The 26,744-nt window shown below is 28.7% G+C and overlaps 3 protein-coding genes across 3 annotated transcripts in view; 2 read left to right on the top strand and 1 right to left on the bottom strand.

Moving 5' to 3' along the window:
• Positions 1-6,598: 6,598 nt before the first annotated feature.
• Positions 6,599-13,322, top strand: LOC113374761 (protein slender lobes-like). Its single transcript, XM_026614732.1, has 11 exons — positions 6,599-6,738; positions 6,817-6,942; positions 7,289-8,368; positions 8,565-8,771; positions 8,858-9,094; positions 9,170-10,981; positions 11,079-11,639; positions 11,791-11,915; positions 11,996-12,202; positions 12,476-12,529; positions 12,812-13,322. Exons 1-11 carry the CDS (start codon positions 6,714-6,716, stop codon positions 13,226-13,228), a joined length of 4,851 nt encoding a protein of 1,616 aa, XP_026470517.1. The 5' UTR covers positions 6,599-6,713; the 3' UTR covers positions 13,229-13,322.
• A 1,884-nt stretch (positions 13,323-15,206) lies between these two features.
• Positions 15,207-19,389, bottom strand: LOC113377799 (alpha-taxilin-like). Its single transcript, XM_026618224.1, has 5 exons — positions 19,327-19,389; positions 18,276-18,834; positions 16,283-16,567; positions 15,850-16,023; positions 15,207-15,729 (listed from the first exon to the last, which is right to left on the bottom strand). The coding sequence occupies exons 2-5, from the start codon at positions 18,825-18,827 to the stop codon at positions 15,241-15,243; spliced, it is 1,500 nt and encodes a 499-aa protein (XP_026474009.1). The 5' UTR covers positions 18,828-18,834; positions 19,327-19,389; the 3' UTR covers positions 15,207-15,240.
• Positions 19,390-24,863: 5,474 nt separating this feature from the next.
• The window catches only part of LOC113377800 (melanopsin), a gene marked incomplete at its 3' end in the record, with an annotated part of 42,648 nt that continues 40,767 nt past the window's right edge, over positions 24,864-26,744 (top strand). The window contains exon 1 of the mRNA XM_026618225.1: positions 24,864-25,605. Coding sequence (XP_026474010.1) covers positions 25,159-25,605 — 447 coding nt within the window. The remainder of the gene's footprint in view (positions 25,606-26,744) is intronic.

Below are 26,744 nucleotides of genomic sequence, written 5' to 3'. Positions count from 1 at the left end.
AGTAAAGTTAAGACTTCTTTAACAACAATATTTGAAAGTAGAGGGAAAAATATCTTGATTCATTACGACTATTGGGAGATAAACCAAAGTTTGAAAATCCATAACAAAAGTATTGGCTTTCGTTGTTAGCTTTTTTGTTTATGACCACTGTTGTTTAGTTTACGAGACCTTAATATAATTTTTAAGTATGTATTCGTTATTCAGTAGTTTTATAAGATATATTTTTAATTTTAAGTTGGATTCTGCAGTTTTTTATATATAACCTCTATAAAAGCTTACACGTGGGTGGGGTAAAGAGGACCAACTGAACGTTTACCCTGGCAAAGGTTAAACATTAAAAAATAGTAAATAAAAAAGTAAATTAAGGTAAAAAGAAATTTTACAAAAGATAAATTAAATAAATAGTTATCCCAACTCTACTGATGATTATTTCTGACAAAATACCAGATCAAGGTTATATACAGTGTTATCTCTGTAAAAATGTACCCATGGAATTTATATTTTACATTGGTTGAGAAATGTAGCTATTATTTCGTAAAATACATTCCAAATTATTGAAATGTCAAAGTTTTTAGTTTAGGGTGTACCTACCATTTTAATTCTAGATTTCACATTTCTCGAGCACGCGTTAAGACAAGCAGATGGTAACGATTGTAACACCTGCTTTTCCCAAAGGTAACATTTATTTGAATGGGAACTAAATCAACTTCCGCGGAAACGAATTGTTAAGGATTTTAAAATTTATGTTGATTTTCGAATGCAAAAATAATGTTTTATTTTATCACACTTTGTTAAATATTTTATAATTAAAATTGGATATTTCATTTACCAATTTATTCGTTAATTGAAGTGTCTATAGGCCGGGAATTCATAGTGGAAATCATATTTCATGATAATAAAAATAGGATTTTTTTGTTTATCAATTTATATAAAAATTGATTTAACTGTAGGTCTGGACATCATAGTGAATTTTTTTTTTCATTATAATTAAAAAAAATTATCAATTTATATAATAATTGATATATCTGCTGGCTGGGTAAAGTAAAAATGAATATTTCAATATAATTAAAATAGGACTTCTTAATTTATCAATTTATATATTAATTGATATATCTATAGGCCAAAATACGTAGTAAAATTAAATATTTCATTATAATTAAAATAGTATTTTTTAATTTACATATTAATTGATGTGTCTATAGGTTGGAATTCATAGTAAAATAAGTATTCCATCATAATTGAATTAGGACTTTTTAATTTCTCAATTTATATATTAATTGATATGTCTATAGGCCGAAATACATAGTAAAAATAAAAATTTCATTATACAATAAAATAGTTTTTTTTTGTTTTTCAATTTATATATTAACTGATATATCTGCTGATATATCGGCAGGAAAATCATAGAAAAAATAAATATTTCATTATAAATAAAATAGGTTTTTTTTGTTTATCAATTTATATATTAACTGATATATCTGTAGGCAGGAAATTCATAGTAAAAATAAATAATTCAATATAATTAAAATATTTTTTTTTATTTAACAATTTATATATATTAACTGATATATCTGTAGGCAGGGAATTCATAGTAAAAGTAAATATTTCAATATAATTAAAATAAAAAAAAATAACAATTTATATATTAACTGTTTTTGTCGGTCAGAAATTCACAGTAAAAATAAATATTTCAATATAATTAAAATAAAAAAAAATTATTTAACAATTTATATATTAACTGATTAATCTGTAGGTCAGAAATTCACAGTAAAAATAAATATTTAATTATAATTAAAATCGTATTTTTCAATTTATGATTTCATATATTACCTGATTTATCTCTAGTCGAGAAATTTATAGTAAAAATAAATACTTCATCCTAATTAAAATAGGATTTTTTGTTTATCAAATTATATATTAATTGATATATCTATAGGTGACTATAAATATTTCATTATAATAAAAAAAATATTTTTTACTTATAAATTCATATAATAATTGATATTTTAGGCTGGCAAAACATAGTAAAAATAAATCTTTCATTATAATGAGAATAAATAAAAACATTTATATATTAATTGATATATTAAAATTGATATATAAAAAAAATAATTTTAATTAAAATAGGATTTTTTGTTTATCTATTTATATATTAATTGATATGTTTTAGGCCAGGAATTGATAGTAAATAAAAAATAAAAATTAATATTTGTTATATATAAAATAGGAATTTTTTGTTTATCCATTTTTATTTTAATGTATTTCTGATTAAAACGAGTTAAAAAAAAAAAATATCGGCCGGGAATTCTTTCATGTTTCTGGAGAAAAATATTCGTCATATAATTAATGCTCCAAGTAAATTTTAATTTATCTTCAGTATTTATATGCATTTGTTTTAAAAAAAAGAATATTTACATTAAGTTAAATAATGTTATATCATTTGATACATCTCGATTTATAAAAAAAATAATAATAATGAATTTATGCACACATTTTATAATATATAAACATATGATTTTTAATCATAAAATTAATTTTAATATTTTTAGTGTAATATTCAATCTGTTATGAATACGTAGTTTAATGATTTTGCAATATGGTTAATTTGCGTGTCATACGCAAACTAAATATGTAATAAAAAATAACAAAATTTTGATAATTTTTCCAACAAATTCCTCTAATTCATTTACCACCATAATTCATTTACCACCACCCACCTTTCTTTGTGCCTCAGCGGCGAAACCGGATTTTGCAGCTCTGTTGTTAGCCATAATGATATGAAATGCACAAACGAATATTTATAACTGAATCACTGAAAACGTTATTTTATAGTTATCCTTATTGGATTTTTTTAAAAACTTTTGTTAAACGCGCGTTAACTTTCGATTGAACACAGAATAGTTGTCACCGCGTGTACAGGTCGCGTGCTTTGACAGCAATGCGCGGCAACGACGAGGGATCCTCCAGAGCACGCGATATACCGGACCAGCGGCTCATATAGTGGTGGGGCAGGTACAATAAGCGAACTAGGTTGAAAAATTTCAACCGTTCAATTTAACCGTTCTTTTTTCATAAATATAAACGTTAAACAAATTTGAATTTCAATCAATTCAAATAAATCGTTACAACTTGAAGATTGAACGGAAGTTACTTTACTTTTTCATGTTGCTCAGCCATCTGTACATGTACATGCTTACTTATCTATGATGCGGTACATAAGTTAAGTTTTCTACCTTATGTTTTAACAATTTAATTAATATCAAATTATATTCAATAAAATCCTAATTTATTTAATCTATTTTATTAACGTAGGGTATGTTATAGAAATCGCAAAAAATTAGCTAGTGGTGTATGGTATCGTAAATTGCTGGAACTTCCCGTACGAAAAATTAAGTTTTTAAAAAAGATTAAGTATGTTTTAAACTTTGAAAAAATTAGATTTTTGAGAAATTTTAAATTTTTGAAAAAAAATTCTTTTTTGGAATAAAATGTTTTTTTTTTAGTTTGCAATATTTTGAGTTAGTTTAGTTTTTAGTTTAGTTTATTTCTGTTTGATTACAATATATTACAATATAATATACAATAACCATGATTTATGAGTTTACTACTAAAAGTATTTTACTCTTATTTAATACTACAAACTATCCACTTTAAATTATACACTTTATTTAAAAATAAAATAATGGTTTGTGATCGAAAAAAAAGAAAGTTCAAACATTCTTCAAAAAAATAATCACAATTTTTAAATATATGAAATATTTTGAAAATTTTGAACTTTTTCTCAAAGCACTGCTTTAGCTGCATGGAGACGCAATATCGAATCACGTGAGCGCCGCGTCGCCATCTAACGGACAAACGATGTTACGAAACACATAGAAATGTAAACAAAATTGATACACAGTATTGAAATCTCAATAAAATATCTGATAATTTAATGTGCATATGTCTAATGATTTATTTTGACCTCAAAACGGCATTTTTTTACTTTTTTTTACTAGATCTTCGAAACTGCTAGACCTGCCTTCCCAAAATTAGTTCTTCTACTTGTCAATAGAAGTAAAATGTTTTTTGAATTATTAAAATCGGACGCTGCGTTCTCCTAAAAACTGAGTTGCCGTTTTTGGCACTTTTTGCCCCGTATCTTCGAAACGGCTATACTTGCCTATGCCAAAAACTAAGCAGCTCGTCTCCTTATTATTGGGAATCGAATGTTTTTTGAATAATTGAAATCGGTTGAACCGTTTTCCCGAAATCGTCCAGTATCTGCACACACACATACATGCATCCATTTTTTCTAAGGTATGCCAAAATGTTCAGAATTTCTAATAAGGAAGGTATGCCAAAATGTTCAGAAACCTCTGGAACGTAAAGATATATAAAAATTTTCATTTTCGACTTTTTGCAATTACTATAACTTGCCCTACGGGAAGTTAAAAATGATTTTTTTGCATATTTTTATGTTTCAAAGCATTTTGAACATTTTGGCATACTTACCAAAAAATTGATGTGTGTGTGTGCGAAAACAAATTTCGGGCATACGAATCAATCGATTTAAATGATTCAAAAAAAAACATTCGATCCGCATTGATAGAGTGCTGTTTAGTTTTTGGCAAAGACAGGTCAAGTCGTTTCGGAAATACGGGGCAAAAAATGACAAAACTAGTAATTTAGATTTTGAGATAACGGAGCGTCCAATTTGAATGGTTCAGAAAACATTTTAGTTGCTTTGACGAAATGAAGAACTGGTTTAATTTTTGGTAAGGCAGGTCCAGCGGTTTTGAAGATCCAATAAAAAAAAGTAAAAGAAAATGCCATTTGGCGGTCAAAATAATCAGTAGACACATGCAAATCAAATCATCAGATATTTTATAGAAATTTTAATAATAAATACAAATTTTGTTTACATTTCTATGAGTTCCGTACCAATGTTCATCTATTAGACTGCAACGCAGCGATTGCTTTGAAAAAAAGTTCAAAAATTTCAAAATGTAAAAAAATCAAATTTTTCAAAAAGTCAAATTTTAGAATTCTCAAAAATCTTTTTTCTTAAAGTTTAAAGATACTTTAAAAAATTAATTTTTGCTTTGGGAAGTTCCAGCAATTTGTCTTAAGGCATAATGCCATGCACCATTAGTTAGTTAGATTTAGTAAACCAACTGGCAGGTTGATGGCAGTATACTATGCTATAAATTAAAACATAACATTTAATATTTCTCAGTAACGTGTTCCGAATGTATAATTATAATTATATATAATGTTTACAATATATAATTATAATAAATGCACTTAAAATATATTATATATAAAATGGGGTATTCCATGTTGTTTGTAAAGATTGTGTGTCTCGTGTGAACGGGGTCGTGATTTCGAACCCCTCTCTGAGCAATCTAGCATCGTGCAGAAGCGATGTCCATTTTTACTTGAAAATATAGATAAAAGATATATTTCCAATTGAAAATATCCATTTAGGGCACTGCGGTGTGAAATGGAAATGGAAAATCTCTCACACTATTATTTCCTGAATCGAGTTGTAGTTTAACTCAGCTTATGAGCTGAGCCCATTATTTATTGTTTATATATAAATAATTCAATAAAATAACTATTGATATTTTTATTTATTGAATAATGTTGATTATTATTGCATATTTAAAAATTTCTATTTCTTTTAAATAATATTTTATTTGTCTTGATGAAACGTTTCAGGGATGCAATAAAAAATACTAAAAAAAATCCTATTTGTCGGTCAAAAATGATCATTAGACTTATGCACATAAAATTATCGAACATTTTATAGAAATTTTAATAAGTACAAATTTTGTTTACATTTATGTAGGTTCTGTAACTTGTTTCTAAAACAGCTACGCTAAAAAGTTTAAAATTTTCAAAAAAAATCAAAATGTAACACAAAAATTGTTTTTTTTTTAAAAAAGTCAAATTTTTTCAAAAATTTCAAAATTCTCAGTAATCTTAATTTTTCAGTTGTTAAAAAATGTTAAAGCTTTTTAATAGGACTAGCAATTTGCCTTAAGGCACAATGCCATGCACCACTAGTTAATTTATTTTGTTTACACAATTTTATTAATAATAAATGATTTTAGTTGTAATAAATAACAAATATGTGTTATTATATTTCATTGAACATCTCTTTCATATAATATATTTCTATAGATAGTGAATAAAATTAAATTTATTGCACTCTTTAAAAATTGTAGTATTCAATAACTGATTACAGATTTATACTTTGTTTTTTTATCTCATTATTTTAAATATTAATGCATTTTACCGTTTAATTAATTTATTAACAAATTAAATATTAATTAAATAAACCCTATTATGTAACAGCACTAAACAAATGATAAATGAAAATTGTAAATCAACTTTTAATCAAACGGAATTATATTGTGAAATATAAATAATAATTAATAGTTATTTTCTAATTTACTATAATCGAAACTGCATCTGAAATATTTGAATTTGAATCGGCCGCCCTTTCCTTGATGTTGGTACTGCAACTGCGTATTCAACAGTTGGTATTCGGTTTACAGATTCGCAAGGTTTGCATGCTACTCCTAACCAAAAAACACATTTTTGATAAGTTCGTTAGTGGCTTCTGTCGGATCTTAATTTTTAATTCAATCTTACATTTGCAGGGTCAAATAATTTAACTATTTTTATTTAATACAGATTCTAACGATAATCTTTTATTTTGTAATATGTCTGAAGAAGGAACAACGAGAAGTAAGTGAATTTCATGCAATAACTATCTGGACATTATTATTAAGACATATTCTTACATTACATTGCCTTTTATAACAGGAACTACGAGGTCGCTTGCCAGGCGGCTGAGTACTGATTCAATATCGCCTCCAGCTGCAGGGACTCCTGGCAAAAAAGCGAGGGCTTCAAGAGTTACGGGGTTGCCGTCTATTGCAGAAACTAAACGTAAGATTTGTTTATTTATTCTTGTATAAACAACCATATAGAGACCTTGAAACATGAAAGTACTAAGTACCAACAGCTATCGATTAAACATTATGAACGACTAGTTTATTTACTCTGACATACAGTTTTTCATTATGAACTTCAAATACAATTTTCGTTTTTTTCACATAATTTTCTGTTTGTATGTTGTTTTCTTTATTAAATACTGCAATTAGACACATAAATAAATGTTCCTTGTTTACAATCTAGAGTATATAGTGTTTTCATTAATAATTAACAATTTAGAAGCTTTATTTATATTTGTTTTATCATATATCAGTTATGCTACATTTTTAATTTTTTACAGCGAAAGCAGTTAGCACTCGTAAATCCCGAAGATTAAGTACTGACTTAAATTTAGAAGAGCCTGGAAGCAGACCCTCAACACCTATATCAACTGAAAGGCGTCGTTCTCGCCGACTAAGTATTGACTTAGATGAACAAAGACCACAATCTGTATCAACTCTCCCAATTGTGGAAGTTATACAAGAAGAGGAAGACATCAATATTTTAGCAATGAAAGATGATATTAATAATAAACCAGGTATGAGTGTTGTTGATCAGTTTGCTGTAACACCTAGTACTTCAGTAACAGATTCTGTGATGAAAGAAACGTTAGAGAATTCTGAAAGTAAGTTAACTTTGGGCAACCAATCGGATGTAAAAGAATCAATTACTGAAAAAGAAGTTGATAAAGAATCTGATGAAGTATTTACAGATCATATAGAGAAAGCAGGTGTTCAAGATGAGGACAAAAAATCTGATGTTGATAAATCTTCTCCTGATAAACCATTATCTTCAAATGATTATATTCCAGAACCTATGGAAGTTGATACAACTGACCAAGATATGATAAAAACAGTTACTAATAAAGATAATCTTGTTGAAGAAGAAACGAATACCCAACAAGTTTCAAATACATCCTATTCTTCTGACAGCTCTAATGTATCTACACGTTCTAAAACCAAATTGAGGATATCCACTAGTGCAGATGATCTAACTAAAGATTCAGTTTCTTCGGATTTGAAAAAAATTGATTTAGATTCATCAGCTAGTTCTGGTAAAGAACTAAACATATCTACACGATCTAGAAGGAGTCTAAATGATTCGCAAATAAAGGAAATCAATAAATTAGCTGATAGTAAACCTTCTGAGGAATGTAATATTTCTACAAGATCTAAATCCAAGTTAAATGCATCTAATGCTTCTCAGAAAGATACAAGTATTAGTACAAAAGATACTGATACAATTAATAGTGAAGGAAGCCCCAATGTAGGAAATATATCGACCAGATCAAAATCTAAATTGAATGTATCTGATTCAAAGAATAAAAGTGCACTTAGTATTTCTGTGAATGAAGAATCTAATGAAATGCAAGTTGTTATGGGTAAGATTCTTTTTTTTTTATTTATCACAAAATAGTCACTTCAATACTTTCCTCTTTTATTACATGGAAATATGCTGATTCAAAAATAAACATTATTTATATATTATATATATATATATATATATATATATAGTTTATAGAAGGTGAATTCTTTGCTCTAAACCTCAATTGTTTATTTTATTTCATTTCAATGTAGATAAAGGAGATTCTGTAAAAAGTAGTCCAAGAAGTGATTCGAGTGCTACAGAAGATGCTGATAAAACCGCTGAACTAAAAAATGATTTTAATATTTCCACCAGATCAAGATCAAAATTAAATGCATCTACTGTTGCAAATAAAAGTACAATCAATACTGACTCACCAAAGAAAGCGACAAATGATACAGTGATGTCAAATTCTTCAGGTATTACCTGAATTAGTATTTAGAATTTCACTGTTTATGAGAGCATACTTTTATCTATGTATAATTTTAATATTTTAATATTTTAGATAAAAATTCAAACCAGAGTACTGCTGAAGTGATTGTCGATGCTACACAAAAAATAAAAGATGAAGCAGAATATGCCGAATTTGAACGTAGCTTAAACTCTTCTGCAGAAGAAGCTAGGAAAGAAAATATTTCTGGTCATAATTCTAATGATCAAACACCAAAACTAATTATTGATGATTCTTTTGATCCTGATGATAGTTCGGTGATCACCAAAGCACAAGGCAAAGATTTCAAAGGTTTGTTAAATAAATCAGATATTGTAAAAAGGTCTCTTACTGATAACAGTAAAAATGAAACTTCCCAATTATTAGATGGGAAAAACGATTTGAGTTGTAATAAAGAAAATATTGAAATTATAAATAAATCAGATGCAAATGATGTCAGCGTCAAAAGCATTACAACAAGATCTAATAAAAGTCAAATCATAATTGATGTATCAATGAAAAATGAAGAAAATTTGGAAGTTCTTGATAAAGAAACTAATAAATCTGTAAAGGAAGTGATAGAAATATATGAAAAAATTGATAGTGGTGGTCCATTAGAAGTGAAACAAACTTCACTAATTGCTTGTTCAACTCCAAAAATGAAGAAATTAGAAGCTGTTGATTATAAGGAGATAACAAACCAAATTAGTGATAATGAATCACTAAAATCTAGTGTTAAGGATAGCATATCCTACATCGATAATGATGCTCACAAATCTGAAAAAACTGATTTAGAGACTGTTACTACTGAATCTAGTGCAGAAGTTGTTCATGAAGAAGAAACCTCAAGGATGGAATTTGATAATGTTTCTCCAAGTAAGAAATTAGCTGTTGATAACTCTGAAAGTCATGAAAATGAAACTACCGCCAATCCTTTAAATGAAGAGTGTAATCAAACAAATTTAGTGGATAATTTATTAAATCAAGATAATGCCGCTAATTTAGAAAATGTTAACTCTGAAACTCATGAAAATGATACTATCGCCAAATCTGTAAATGAAGAGCGTAATCAAACAAATTTAGTGGATAATTTATCAAAGCAAGGTAATGCCGCTAATTTAGAAAATGTTAATGAGATAAGTACAAAAATTGTAAATGATGAAACTAATATCAACAAGTCCTTAGAGAAACATGAAACAATTTCCGCTCTACCAGAACATGTTGTTAAATCTGATGATGCTTCTTCTATAAATATAATTAGCACTGATTCAAGTAAATGCAGTACCCCAAAGTCTGCTCAAGTACTTCTTATATCAGATGAATCTGATCAAGAAAATGCTGATGAGATGATTTCGAATGAAAAAACTCCTTTGAGGGATGATAATGATGAGCCTGTATTAAAAACACCCATTTCCATACAAAGCTCTATCTTATCTATTAGTTCATCTAAATCTGGCTCAATATCAAAGTCAAAAAATCCAAGTGTTAATACATCTGATATTGACGAAGAACGTAAGTCTCCTGATCTTGTGGAAAAGGGCAAGAATTCTAATGGTGACAACACATCTGACAAAGTCACTTTATTGCTATCTGATGGATCAGATGCAGAATCTGATAATGGAAAAGAGTATTTGAATTTGAACTCCGACTCAGATAGCAGTGGTTTTGTTAATAACGAAGCCAAAGATGTAGGTGAAGATTATCAGTCACATGATTCCATGGATGAAAATGAAAGAGCTGAAATAGAGGAAAATGAAATAGTTGATCGTGGAGAGTCTTTACATTCTTCTGATGAAGAAGATAACGAACCTGATGATTATGAACATGATTCATTCTGTGTAGAAAGCAGGTCAGAGGATGAAGAACTTCTGGAAGGTGCTTCTGATGACTTAGATTCTAGATCCAGCAGTGGTCTGAGTGACTTGTCACAAAGCCAGAAGTCTAAAGAGAAATATAATAAGAAAGAAAAGCAGAAGAAAAGGAAATCATTTGTATTAAATTCTTCTAGTGATGCGGAAGGTAAGAATGAGGAAAATAATGATGGTGAAGCTGACAATAAGATACAGAATGAATGTGGTGAGGTCGATGAATGTATTGATGTCATTTCTGATGATGACAGTGTCGATGAAGAAATTCAATGTAAATATACAGAGGTGCTAAAGAATCTTATTTCTCAACACGGAGAAACTGAAAGCCAAGGTATTTATTTTACCCATATCATGAGTTTTGTTTTTAACATGTTTTTTGATATTTTTTTCTCATTTTATTAAATTGATTTTCTTACACATTTTTTTAGAATCTGCTACTTCTCAAGAAAGTACAGAACAATCTGAAAAGAACTGTGCGGATACTGATGTTGAAGTTACAAAACCAGCAGAATTGGCTGAAATTACAGAACTATCAGAATCGGCTGAAATTACAGAACCATCAAAATCAGCTGAAGTAACAGGACCATCAGAATCGGCTGAAGTTACAGGACTATCGGATTCAGCTGAAGTTACAGGACCGTCGGAATCAGCTGAAGTTACAGGACCATCGGAATCAGCTGAAGTTTCAGGACCATCGGAATCAGCTGAAGTTTCAGGACCATCGGAATCAGCTGAAGTTTCAGGACCATCGGATTCAGCTGAAGTTACAGGACCATCGGATTCAGCTGAAGTTACAGGACCATTGGATTCAGCTGAAGTTAAAAGATCAGAATCAGCTGAAGTTACAGAACCAGCAGAGTCAGTTGAAGATCAACAGTCCAAATCATCTGAAACAGCAGAAACAATTGAAAGTGTATCTCAGGTTATGGTTAAAAATCCTGTACGATCTAATGTTAACAAACCTGCTGATCAAAAGAAATCTAAAAGTAGTAAGTATTTTTGTTTTTTTAAAGTTTCATGTTTTTTGCACCTATTTTTAGTTACCATCCACAATAACATATTATTATTAAATACCATATTCGTTTTATACTTTATATGTTTTGTTGTTGCTTATATAAATTGGTAAATGCATCTATTTAGGTATGGTAGATCCCAACAAAATAGACATATCTAAAATTCAAGCTACTTGTGAGCAAATACTGAGTAAAGAAAATGAGAAGAAACGCATTCGCAGAGAAAGTGATAACCAGACAAAGAAACAAAAGGTTCTTTGAAAATATAATAATGAAATATCTTTCTCTTCTCTAATTACTTTTTCTGTGATATATCTATATATAATTTTCAGAAACCAAGTGACAAGAAATTGAAACGTCTTCCTGAAGCTACTCTGGAAGAACTAAATGAAGAGACTGAATTACATATACCAAACCAGTCCTGTAGTAACCCAAAGAAACAAAAGAGGACAAATGAAAAATCCAGTGAACCTCAAAGTTGTGTACAGAATGAACTGACTGAGAAAATGAAAGTTAAAGCATCCACAAAAGAAATAAAGGTATGGAAAAGATTTAATTAGTTTTAACTATGTGTAGATTAGACGGAGTAAAAACTTGGTTTTGTCATTACTTAGAAAGTATACACAAATGATTAATTAGTTCAATCTCTTGCAATAATAATAAACATAAAAATATATACTCATTGAGAGTACTATTTTAGCAGCTCAGAATATAGAATTCAGTAACAGAAAAATGTTTATTTTGTTATAGCATACGTCATCAAAATATTTGAATCAAATGCAAATGTGTTGAATCCTTGTTTTTCTTTTTAGACTGAAAATAAGAAGAATTCAAAAACTGCTGCCCCTACAATGAAGGATAAAAAGGTAATATGAAAACCACCACCCTTATGTTTTTTTTTTAAATTATTGTAAAATCTTTTTGAATTGTACAACCTTTTTCTATAGTTTTATCTAAATGTTTGGATAACACTTAAATATTGATATGCATAATTCTTTTAATTTTTTTTATTATCTGTTATATTAAAATGATAGTTCTACAATAGTTACAGCAAAACAAACTATTCACAATCAGCAATTTCAAGTTTATTACTATTTTATTCTATGTAGGACTTTTTTTATTATTGTGAATCTGTATCTATATTTTAGGTTAAAGAAAGCAAACACGTTTCCAAGAACATGCTGAATGAAATAAGTAATACCACACTTCATAAAACCAAAAAGAATTCAAAATCTTCTATGAAGACAGATGTTTGTAATGCCACAACGAGTTTCCAAGTTTCACCAGTTAACAACAAAAGGAAACTTAACTCTGACTTGCCTCATGATTGTGGCTTCCAAGTTAAGAAAGTTAATTCTAAAACCATTGAAGCATCTAATGTCGGCTGCACGACAGTCTTTAAAATTGAAAGCTCGAGCACCTACTTAAAGAACATAAATGCCGCTGCGAGTGATTTGGCTAATTTTAAAGAAAATACTTTATTTAAGGGTCAAATCAAAAGACAAAAAAAAGGCTTAATATATTCCTATCGAAATAAGCAATCAGCAATGGCTTCAAGAAGATAATTGTGCTGTTTTGTTGTTGATTGTTTTTTAATTTTTATGATTGTTTTATATATTGTTAATAATTAAGCTTTTAATAAAGCATTTTGATATACATCAGAGAACAAGAATTTTTTTACAATAGATCTTAGTCTATTTTTAGGTATATAAGCTCCATAATGTTACAACAAAATGTTTTATTATTCAAAAATTTTTTTTTGAAGATTTTAATGAATTTTAACATTTCAATATGGTTCTTAATCTAACTACAAATCCTTGAATATTACATTTCTATGAAAAGTGGTTGAATTATAAAATATTAAGTTTGGAATAGTGAGCTGCCCTTTTAAGGCATATAAGCTCATTTTTGTACACTTTAGTTAATACAATTATGGGTATTATAAATTTAAAAGCAATCAATCGGGAATCATTTGGATTGTTTTCTTATTTTTGATATTGTGGAAGTTTAACTATTTCAGAATGTAATCAAGATTTTTCAAAACTCAAATTATTTTAGATATTGACAATGATATATATAATATATATATATATATATATTTTTTTTTTATAGAGTTTCGAACAAGAATCCAAAAATTGATAAAAAACAAAAAAAGTTTTTTAATAAACTATTTTTTTTATTTATTTACTGTCGACGTTTTGGAACTAGATACGTTCCATCTTCAGGACATCTGTCAAGAAACTTGATCTAAAACAAGATTTAAGCAAACAATATGTTTAAGAAAAGCAGATGGATTTTTTAATTATAGAGAGAGGGAGGGATTTAAAAATATTTTGTAGAGCTTCGAGACAAAGAATCCAGAAAGTAATAAAAAGCAAAAAAGTTTAAAAAAAACATTTATTTATTTACTGTTGACGTTTTGGAACTAGGTATATTTCATCTTCAGGACATGTGTCAAAAAACAGGAATAAAATCAAAATTTTTAGTGAAAAAGTGTTAGTCTATAATCAATCATACAGGTAATTGATTCTGTTTTTCTCGTAACCTTTTTTTAAAACTCTAACTTTAAATCATTTCTAATATTTTGTTATATAATCCACTGAATTATCATTTTTATTTTGATTATATTGTCATATTTCTGTACATAGTCTTTTCCACATTTTATTCATTTTATATAAAAAAAAATTCACCATCTTCTGCTTGTCTTAAACATATTGTTTTCTTAAATCTTATCAAGATCATGTTTCTTGACAGATGTCCTGAAGATGGAACGTACCTATTTCCGAAACGTCGACAGTAAGTAAATAAAAAAATGGTTTTTGAAAAACTTGTTTTTATTACTTTTTGGATTCTTTGTTCAAAGCTCTATATATATATATATATATATATATATATATATATATATATATATATATATATATTCAGATTCAGCTGAAATCAGGTATGGTCAGGTGTTAAATTTTTTGAGACACCTGACTTCATTACCTTCTAAAATTAGAACTTTATGACTATTTTAATTTTTGATCTTGATTCTCAAAATAGTTTGTAAAAAAATATATAGCAAAATTATAGTTTCTCTTCAAAAATCAAATAAATATTATGCCTCTAGATCAGAATATCCCACTACTTATATCAGGAACTTCATACAACTTGCCTTAAGGTAAAATGCTGCTTACTTCATGGTGATTTTTCAAAATCTTCAACTTCAGTTTGTTTGGAATATCTATTTAAGTATACTTAAATATATTTATTTTTGTGACAGTTTTTTTTATCAAGTACAAGTGTTAAAAAAAACATTCATCTCTAAATTCTTCAATTACAAATTGTTGATAAGTAGTCAGGTAAGTAACTTTATTCTAAATTAAATTATTTCCAGAAACTAGCAGATGACAATTTTTAGAAACAATTAGTTAAGTATTTAAAATTTTTCCCAATGTTTTTCTATTATATTAAACTTTCAGATAGAAAAACAAATTCAAAAGTGTAAATTGCATGTATTTAACTAAAAACATAATTCAAAATTAACAAGTATAAATAAACATGCTACAGAAGTTTCATAACTGCCCTATAATTTTTTTTATAAAACGCTATTAGATTTATCTATTGAATTTATTTCTTCGCCAGGAGAAATGATATCCTTCTCACAACCTTCTGTTGAAACATCAGCAGCTACTGCTTTATTGTCTATACATGCCTCATTTTCCTTTTCATGTTGTTCGTTACTCTCAATTTGAGGAATTGTAGAACTAGATTCTGGAGTCTTATCGTCAACTTTACAATTGTCTTCGCTATTTAAGTTTAATTTATTTGGGTCTTCTGTGTTTTTCTTTTTTTTATTTCTCTTCTCTTGCTTCTTGTCTGGAGTTTTGTTTGCAGATGTGATGGAACTCAGCTGACCCTGAAGCTCTGCTAAATTCTGTTTAAGTTCCATGCAATTTAAAGCCATTTGGTCCAACTTTTTATCTTCAGATTTTATCTCAACAAGAGGTTCCGCTTCAACTTCAGGAACAATAGGGCGCTCAATTCCTTTAGCTTTCAAAGTAGCTAGATATGCAGATCTTTCAGCCTGAATGAATTTAAATAATGTACATTAAATAAGTTATGAATCATTCTATAATATATGAATGAGTAAAATTATGATTTTGAATTGATTTAATAGCACTATTTAACCATCATTAATAATCACCTGTAGTGTCCGACACAACTTCTGAAGCTGTCTCAATTGACGTTGTGCAAGGCTCAAGTCATTGACCTGTTTCTGCTTTTCTGAAGCCATATTTAAAAGAGCAGTTTGACTGTTTTCCCATCGAAGTTTCCAAGACAGAGTTTCCTTTTCCAGTTTCACAATCTTCTTAGACATCTGGACAAAAAGTAAGTAAAATTTGTTTTAATTTCAAATTTCTTAGATACACTATTTTAATAAAAGAGTTCACTATATAAACTATATTAATAGATCACTATATAAATAAATAAATTTAATAAATAAAAAAATATATATAAAATAAATCTTCACACAAAATCACATTTATAAAAATAATGTATGGCCCAATGACGGTTTGATGATATTCATTATATCAATACTATCATATAATTTATAAAAGTATATAAATTTGCAATACCTTATCCATCTCGGTTTTGAATCCCCCAAACACTTGATTGCTTCTCTGGAGTGAATTTTGAAATTCATCATATTTATCGGTGTACATAGCTATTTGAGCCCTTAGAGCAGTTTCTAGAACCTCCTTTTCTTTAAGTTTACCCTGATATGCTTTTAATTCAATAAGAAGCTGTTGTTTTTCTTGCATGAACAGTTCTTTATCAGCCAAAGCTTCAGTCTGTGCCTTTGCTAGTTTTGCCTCTGCTAATTTATTTTGAAGATCCATTTGCTTTGCCATTTTTTCTACCTAGGAGTAATGGAAAATAATAAGATAATAGTATTTTAAGGGGGTTTTCTAGCGTAGAAATTCAAAAAAATAGTTTTTCTCTTTTTCCAAATTTTCAAAGTATAACAAGGTGTATGAGAAGATTTTTTAAAATTTAATTTTCGAGATACAGCTATTCATGACATCATTCAGACCATGATAATTCTCTTCTGTACCCTTCCTTTTGCAAAACTTTAAATGCGTTTTTCTCAAAACTATCTTTTTCAATATGACGCCCACGATTTCTCGAGTTCTACTAAACCAATTTACTTGAAATTGGAGAATCTTCTTTATAGACTTCTCTCTAGCATATACTAGCCTCATCTCTGAATTTTAATTTTTACTAGTTTTAAAAAAGTTTAACTCCAAGAAGTGTTAAGAAATTGATTCTTTTTTTCAAACAGTCACCATTTTGTCAATAATTTTTTAGTATATAACTAAATTCTAGTATATACCATAGCGACATCATTCTAGATTAATAATATTTAACTTTTCGTAGGGTATGTTATATTAATCGCAAAAAAATCGAAAATAATTTTTTTATGTACCTTTACGTTTCAGAGGTTTCTCAACATTTTAGCATACCTTAGAAAAAATGGATGTATGTGTGTGTGCGGATACAAATTTTTGTCGACGATTTCGGGAACACCGATCAACCGATTTGAATAATTCAAAAAACATTCGATTTGTATTGATAAGGAGACGTTCTCATTAGTTTTTTGCAAAGACAGGTCTAGTCGTTCCGAAGATACGGGGCAAAAAGTGCCAAAAACCGTAACTCAGTTTTTAAGAGAACGGAGCGTCCGATTTTAATAATTCAAAAAACATTTTACTTGTATTGATGAAATGAACAACTGGTGAAATTTTTGTAAAGGCAGGTCTGGCGGTTATGGACTCTCAATAAAAATAAGTTAAAAGATGTCATTTGGCGGTTAAAAATGATTATTGGTACATCAAATTATCAGATATTGTATAGAGATTTTAATAATGTGTACACATTTTGTGTAAACTTTTTTGGGTTCCGTACCAAGATTTTTAATTATGGTACGGGAAGTTCCAGCAATTTGCCTTAAGGCACGATGCCATGCACCTCACTAGTTATTGTTTTTATTTTGGATCATGTGTCAACTTTTTGAAACCCCTCACTTCAAGCACTTCTAAATTTTAAAATTATCAACTTTATTGTTTTAACTCTTCTATGTGCTCTCGTAATGTTGATAAAAAAACTATAAAAAAGATGATAGTATTAAAAATGATTGCCTTTTTTATAATGATTTAAAAATGACCTAAAATTCATGCCTTTGCATTAGAATACCATCTTAATTTATATCAAATTTCTGGATATTTATTAAAGTATATGGGTATAAAACGTTAAGTGATTTAATAATATGTATTCTTCATATTATAACTAAAAATTTATTATATAAAGCATATTTATACCACTTTACCTTAAATTTATACAACCATTATTCGCAAAATGTAGTTTTTTTTATGATGATTTAAAAATGAACTTAAATTACACTAGAATACCCCTTTAATGAGAAGTGTGTAGAAATTGCTAAAATATTTTCACATGATTTTAACAAATTATAAATAATCAGATAATCTACATTTACAAGATTGTTAGACAATATATGCTCTACCCTGTTCAGTTTGAAACATGAAACAGAATTCAGCATATTATATTTACCTGTTGTTCTCGAACCTCGTATTGTTCAACAATTGTTTGAAACTTTTTAGTCATATCTATATTGTCGTCTCTCAGTTTATTGCTTTTGTCATTATTCTGCTGCATCAAAGTTGTTATTTCTGCCAGAGTCGCCTGGAATTTAGCCTGCGTCTCTTTTCTTCGCTCTTCTTCTTCTCTAATTTTCAGCAGGCTTTCATCCTTAATAGCTTTATTTTGTCTTTGCAGCTCTCTGCACAAACTTTCTAATTTGCTTTTCGTTAAAACAGTCTTGTTGAATTCTACCTGTAATTGTTCCTTTTCTTTCTGCGACACTATGCATTTTTTATCAAGTTGTTTAGCGTTTGTGGTCAATTTCCTATTTTCTTCTTGAATTTCTGCATATTTTTTGCACATGGCTTCAAATTTTTCTTCAGGAGTTTGAAGGTTGTTTAAGCTTTTCAATATTAGATCTAAAGATTTTTCATCCTTTTTGCGTCCTTTGTCGTCACGATTTTTTCTAGTAGTGCCATTGTCTTTGATTACCTCAGTCATAGTAGTCAAAGTATTTACCATGCACTATCTTAAAAAATAGGGTTAATTAAAAAAAAAGCTGTAAAAATAAAAGGCCAAATAAGAGAGTGATCGGTCATAAAAATTGTAGATAAAATGATTCTTCCGTGCTATTGCTTTGAATAATTTACTTTAAATTTTAATCATCGTTAATTGTTAACTGTCACTCGGCGTTGAGTGATTTGTTTGTAAATAATGACGTTTCGATTTGGCGCTCCCTCGTAAGAGATGGCAGCACGCGCGCGAATAAAAATAGAGAAAAATCGAAGTGCACAACAACTAAATAACAAATCGTAGTATAAAAAGTACACTCTACAATTACAAGAATACAATAAAACTAATATAAATAGTTTACATAACTTAATATTCGCAAGTACTTTACTTCCACAAATTCACTTTGATATAAATTGTATCTGAACACATGCGCTCCAACACCGGCATTGATTTTCAGTTGCTCCTTATTATTTAAACAATATTAAAGAAATGATTTATTTGTACATACCAAAAAATATCAGCTTTTATTTAATAAATTAACTAAATATGCCAGACACAAGATGACGATACGCACTGCGTTTAACAAGACTGGATGAGACCAGTTTATTTTGAGAGTAGTTCTTATTTTAGATTATTTTCAGGAATGTATTTGTATGTAGGTAGACCAGCATTTATAATAGTAAAAGTTAAGAAAATTTACCTAGTACCAATGGAACAGCACTAACTCTTTACAGACTAAACATGTGTTTTTATCAGATATTGATATTTTTTATATTTCCATATTCTACTTGTTTGATGTTAGTGGTTACTAAGAAGTTTCTCAGGACGACATACTAAGACCATATGCTTTGAGGAACACACAGACTGCTCTTTATGAGAATTCTCTTATTGTTGAAAAATCTAGTAAAATATGCAAAGCAACGCAATTTTTTAGGGTTCTGCATAAACTGTTTTTACTAAAATATTTTTTATTATAAATGTTATAAATAAATAAAATAGTCAATTCTTTGTGCAATGCACTTTTTGTATAAACTGTTAACTTTCCGAAAGAGAAGTTTATGTTTTCATAAAAAAATCCGACTAATTTTATGTTTTCAACATTACAAGCCATTCTGAGTCGAATGAGACCAAATTTGGAAAAAGGGTATGTATGTGTGAACAGATTTTTTTCCGTAAGTAAATCGACGTTTTCTCAAAAACGGCTGGACCGATTTAAAAATTCATCAAAATTTGCAAATATTAATATCGCTTTTTTTTGGCATTTGTCAAAATTAGACCTTGTATCGACGTTTGCTCAAAAACGCCTGAACCCATTTCAGAAATTCAAAAGCCATTTGATGTACCTCGATTATCTCGTTTGTCAGTTTTGTGCGACGATCTGCCATTTCATTGTAATTTGGAAAAATGTGTTGAACTTTTCGTCCACATTTAAGCTCATACTACCGAATCGATTTTAAAAAATCAAAAACTGTTCGAAAGATATTATGTTATGATAGTTTTAATGTCACTTTGCCACGCAGATGGAACTATCTATAAAACCGCGAAATCAGCAATTATTGAAGTCTTAAAAGCAAACATAACTGATAACGAAACAATTTGGTATGATGCTGTTGTTTTCAATGGATTTTATTTACTGCATTCAATGAAAAATATACCAAAAACATTTGGTAATATTTCGAAAAAATAATGTCTATTTTAACGGCAGCACATGCTGTATGAGTAGATGTAGTTTTCAAATAGTCATTTAAAAGTACCAACAATTCTTAAACCTCAAAATACTGTCTGGATATTGATGGGAAAAATATTTGATTTCAATTGGTTTGTGGGAGATACCGTTCCTTCTTCAATTTTTGAAATAATATCACAACATCCTTTTCGTATTGCTGAGGAGGATGCAAACGAAGCTGATCAACACATAGGCGGTAATGTTAAAATTTTTAAATTTGTAATATTTTATATCTTATTATATTATTAATATATTTAAATTTGTTTTTTTTTATAGACGATAAGTCAGAAATTCCGAATCTTATGACGATGAAATATTAATTCGCGATATATCTGATAATGATGATTAATCATGATAATATATATTTTATTGTGACTAATTAAATTTATTTTGACCATAATTTGCAATTTCTCATAATATGGTTTAAAGATATGCAATAAGTTTTCACGCAACGCCTATTACTCGCCCTTCCGCCATAGCATTTTTGCCCTCGTCTGGCATGGGCTTATGCTAGCCAGAATGGTCTGGCCATTGCACAGACCTTTTTAGATTTGCTTAGATAAACACATATGTAAATTTCAGCTTTACAGGACAAAGTTTATTTTGGGGCATTTTTTGCTCACTTTCCGACTCGTCTGGCAGGTACTTGTGCAGGTCGAAATGGTCTGGCAGATTGATTTTCAAACTTCTCGATGAGTAAATTACATCGTATAAAAATTTGAACCTTACAGGAACAAGTTTAATTTTCGGGTGTTTTTTACACTTTCAAGCGCCTGGACGACCATGATGTGCAGGGCTAAAACCTGCCAGACCGTCGTTTTCGTACTTAGCAAGTTAAGAATCACCTGTACAAAAATTTTCAACCATACAGGAACACCGTTATTCAAAAGGTTCACTGGCTCTTGGTCCATAATGGGTTTTATTGACAATAGTGCAAAATTTCTATATTTTTTTCTAAATTTTATCTAGAATGTAAATTCTCATCTCTATCGTAATTTGATCTTTGTGTTTCGGTTTGCAAAGCTTGATTCTCAGCGCTCGTATGGAGAGCCTCGAGTTGCTAAGAAACGAGCTTCGAATTTAATGACTCTATTGTTATGTTTAGAATCTCTACTCGACGTTATGTATCTAGTGCTTCACATCTCACAGATTGATTCTTTATTTTGCTACCTCAACTTCTAATTAAGACTATGGGATACTGGGTACGGTTGTGCCACCTTTTTTGATCAGCATTAATTTTGTTAATTTAACAGTTAGCTGTGAAAGAAAAAAATTAAGTGGCAATTTGGACATTTGTCAACTTAGAAATACTGAAATACTGTCCTTAAATACGATGGTTATAAAATTAAACTAGTAGGGTGCATGGCATCGTGCCTTAAGGCAAATTGCTGGAATTTCCCGTACCGTAATTAAAAATCTCGGTAATGAATCCAAAAAAATTTACACAAAATGTGTACACATTATTAAAATCTCTATAAAATATCTCATAATGTACATATGCCCAATAAACATTTTTGACCGCCACATACACACATACATCCATTTTTTCTAAGGTATGCCAAAATGTTCAGAAACCTCTGAAACGTAAAGATATATTAAAATTTTCATTTTCGATTTTTTTTGCGATTACTATAACTTACCCTACGGGAAGTTAATTATACAAGAAAAGGGCGGGTATCACAACCGTCCACACCCTAAGGATAGATGTGACAGACAGGTTTCAAGACAAAGGTGTAAACACCAAAATGGTTTAAAAGTCTTTTATTGTCTTAATTATATAAAAAAAACACTTTAAACAAAGTTTATGAATATAATATAACAATGTATATATATATATATATATATATATATATATATCAAAAACATAATTTTTTAAACAAAGTTAACAAGAAATCTTTAATTTTTTTTCTTATATTGAATTTTGTTTTCGCTTTCTTTTCGACATTCGTTTCTTTCGACATTCGATTTGTAATAATGGGGAGTGGTGATTAGTTTTTGACAAAGGCCGTCCAGCCTTATTTTGAAGATACAGAGCTAAATGTGCAAAAATGGCCGTTTTTGAGAGAAATAAGCATCTGATTTGAAAAAATCAAAAAACTTTCTGCTTGTGTTGACGAAACGATTGCTTTTGAGAATTTTTCTTTTATTTCAAATTTTTTATTAATTTAATTTTTTTTTTTAATATTAATTTAATTTAATTAATTTAATTTTAATTATAAATAACTCAGATTTTTAAAATTTCAATTTGGTACGGGAAGTTCCAGCAATTTTCCTTAAGACACGATGCCATACACCACTAGCTTTTATTTATTTCATTATATTTATAATAAAGTATATACAATTAATTAACTAGTGGGTTGCATGGCATCGTGCCTTAAGGCAAATTGCTGGAACTTTCCGTACCGTAATTAAAAATCTTGGTATGGAACCCAAGAAAATTTACACAAAATGTGTACACATTATTAAAATCTCTATGAAATATCTGATAATTTGATGTACATACGTCCAATAAACATTTTTGACCGCCAAATGACATTTTTTTAACTTATTTTTATTGAGTCCATAACCGTTATACCTGCCTTCCCAAAAATTTAATCAGTTTTTCATATTGTCAATACAAGTAAAAAGCTTTTTGAATGATCAAAATCGAACGCTCCGTTCTCTGAGTTACCGTTTTTGGCACTTTTTGCCACGTATCTTCGGAACGGCTAGGTCTGCCGTCGCCAAAAACTAATCAGCACGTCTCCTTATCAATACGAATCTAATGTTTTTCTAATAATTAAAATCGGTTGATCGGTGTTCCCGAAATCGTCGACAAAAATTTGTATCCGCACACACACCTACGCACACACACACACACACACACATACATCAATTTTTTTCTAAGGTATGCCAAAATATTCAGAAACCTTTGAAACGTAAAGATATATACAAATTTTCATTTTCGATTTTTTTGCGATTACTATAACTTGTCCTACGGGAAGATAATAAATCGAATTTTATTTTTTTTCTAGCTAAAGTTTTAAGCTCACTAATAAACTCAAAATAAATAATTTTAACTTTGCAATTCAGTTTATATAATTCTTATACATAATAGACAAAGTCCTTCATCTTTTATTTATTTATTTATTTATTTATTAATTTTACAAGCCGTCGGTATAATAATATTATAATAAGGCTTAAGTCAATATTTTATAGGTTTAATATAATTTAATTAATTATTAGCTATTTTTTTACTTATTTATTTATTATTTAATTTATTTACTATAAACTTATTTATATTTAGTTAATTATAATTATTTTTAAATATAACTAATTTGTTTGTTGCAAGTATTTTTAAAAATTTAATAAGTATTTTAATAAGCTTTACAATACTTTTACAATATAATTATTTTATTTAACAAATTTTAGGTTATTTTATGCTATTTCAACAAATTTAAGTGCATTATATTATTGTAATAATTATTATTATTAATAATAATATTATCATTATCTTTTTTATTATTATTGTTAAATATTTTTACAAAATAATTTTTTTCTTTTACAAATTTTTAGGTATTTTGATGAAGGAAATATTTTGTTTCACAATTTAAGTGTTCTTAAAATATAAGTTTTTGGTTAACTAATTATTAAGGATTTTAGCAGTAACAATCAAATAAAAAAATTAAAATTTTGTTTCACAATTTTTAAGTGTTTTAAATTATAAGTTTTTAGTCAACTAATTAATAAGTATTTTAACAATTACAGTTATATGAAAATAATAATTAGAGAAAAAAAATCAATACTTTGTTTCTCAATTTTTTTAGTGTTTTTTAAATTATAAGTTTTTAATTAACTAATTATTTAGTATTAGAAATTCGATTGATTAAGTTTTGTTTATTTAGTTTTCTGTAAACATATATAACTTACAGTAATTGAAAAAATAATCTACATGAAAACATTTAATTTTCAATTTTCAATTTACTTCCGGTACGGGAAGTTCCAGAAAGCTGCTTTAAGGCACGATGCCATACACCACTAGTTATTTTTATTCCTGTATCTTATGATAAAGTATATACAATTAATTAAAAATAACCGGAAACCGTTTGGCATTAATCAAAGGTATGATTAAAAGTGCCCAGCACAGCGTCTCCGGTCCCAAGCGACGTTTCCGATAAATTTCGCGAATCGCAATTCCTTCGCGACAATTCGAAATCAACTGGGAGCCCTTAACGGCGTAACGGCGTAACGGCGTAACGGCCGGACGCGTGCGTTTATAATGCCGAACGGAACCAGTGAAGATCTCATTTCGCGCGTAGTCCTTCAAACCGATCAGTCAATATCGGGCCGCGGGACTGGACGCACAACTGACAACTCGCGGTCGCATTATAATAAACGACGAATTATAATAAAACCGACGAACTCGTATCTCAAATCAAGTGTTTGAAGTAATACAACAACTATTAAAAATATAAGTGTTTTGATTACTAAAATGTTATCCGTCACTTTTGTCAACAAACGCTCATTTACTATCGATATGTTCTCGTAACCCAACGTGCGTGAAAGTTTTCTTACCAAACTGGTTCAACGACCTTAACCTCGCAGGTCGGCACTGTCCAAAAAATATTTGTAAACATGGATTCCTTAGATTCGTACATAGCGTACAGAATCAAGGAAAATCTAACAAACGATATTTTATACAATGCAACCGATACAGTTGACACTCCCACACGTACTTTTCGACATATTTCGGTTATTTGCCAGTTGATTTTGACAGCCAGTTACCTCATCGGCATCGTTGGTAACATTGTCGCTCTGCTTTACCTCTGCGAGAAGAAGTCCAGGAACAGGAAACATGTCTTCATGTTGAGATGTCTCTCTTGCAACGGACTTGTGGCTCTGATAGGAATGCTGGTGCAGATGAACCTGGAATTGTATGTTCCTCAAGGTTTTGGAGGAAAGTACAGCTTCTGCGTCCTTAGGGTCATTTGGAGAATGTTTGGATTGGTGGCGGGATGCATTGCGATTGTTATGGCTGTTGAGAGGTTCCTGGCTTTGACTCATCCTTTTCTTTATCAAAAGGTAAATTCAGTCAAAATTCTTATAGAGATAATAGAAAATAATAATTCATATCTAGTAATATTTGATCTAGTTTTCATATGGAAACGAAACATTGATGTATTTAATTACACAGGCCTACAAACAATTTTTTTTTGTTTGGTGCGTCAAATGTTAGAGCTGATTCCTATAGTATTTTTTGCGCTGATTTCAAATCTGCAAACCATTTTTTTGTATCAGCTCTAGTTTGGAACTTGGAAACAAGTTGCCGAAACCAGGTCCATTCTAGGTCGTCACAGAAAAGAACTTTTTACAGTGTCAACTAATGTCCCAACTAAGGCCGAATGGGTCTTGTAAGTTTGTATGTACGAGTAAGCATATCTCATTAAAATAACATTTTGAATTGTATTACTATTTTGTACTTTCATTCCTTATATATCATATCTTGAAAACTAAAGCTCATAGAAAATAAACCTATGTCATTTTTGAAATCAGCGCCCCAAATTTACTTAAAAACAGCATTAAAATCGTTTGCACTATTTTCATTGTTGGCCTGTGTTATGAATAACAAGATAATTAACCGAGAAAATATCCATACCATATTACTATAATATTTTTGTTTGTGCTATCTTTATTTTAATTTTTCTAACATTTAATATATTGTTACACATTACAATATACAACAATATACAACAATATACAACCGAAAAATGGACTTAGTTATGGATAATAAGATAATCAACCCAGAAAATATCTTTTTACTATTTTTCTTATTCATATTTACTATTTACATTTAAGCTTTCTTTTTTCTTTTTAAATTATTAGATATTTAATATATATTTTTGTATTTAATATATCGTCAACAATACATGGATAATCTAGTAATAAAAATTCGCAAATTATTGTCACCTTCATAATTTGGATTTTACGATTCTTTTTTACTATTCTTGAATATAATTACTTACTGGTTTACTAATTAATTGTCACAAATAATTTTGCAAATGTTATCATGCAAATTTGATAATAAAAAATTAACGAACAAGAAAACAATTCTAAAAGTTGTATTGATAAAATCATCACATTAATTTTTGTCTAAAAAGTCGCTTTGGTATGTTAATCAAATTCATTCGAACTGGTATTTTTTAAATGTAGTATTAGCCTAC

This window comes from Ctenocephalides felis, unplaced genomic scaffold (genome assembly GCF_003426905.1).
Source record: "Ctenocephalides felis isolate EL2017-DRISC unplaced genomic scaffold, ASM342690v1 CF-g0.4_SCAFFOLD_01886, whole genome shotgun sequence".
In the NCBI taxonomy this organism is placed as follows: Eukaryota; Metazoa; Arthropoda; class Insecta; order Siphonaptera; family Pulicidae; genus Ctenocephalides; species Ctenocephalides felis.
The sequence above is the reverse complement of the archived record's forward strand: the minus strand, read 5'-3'. Positions and strand labels throughout refer to the sequence as shown.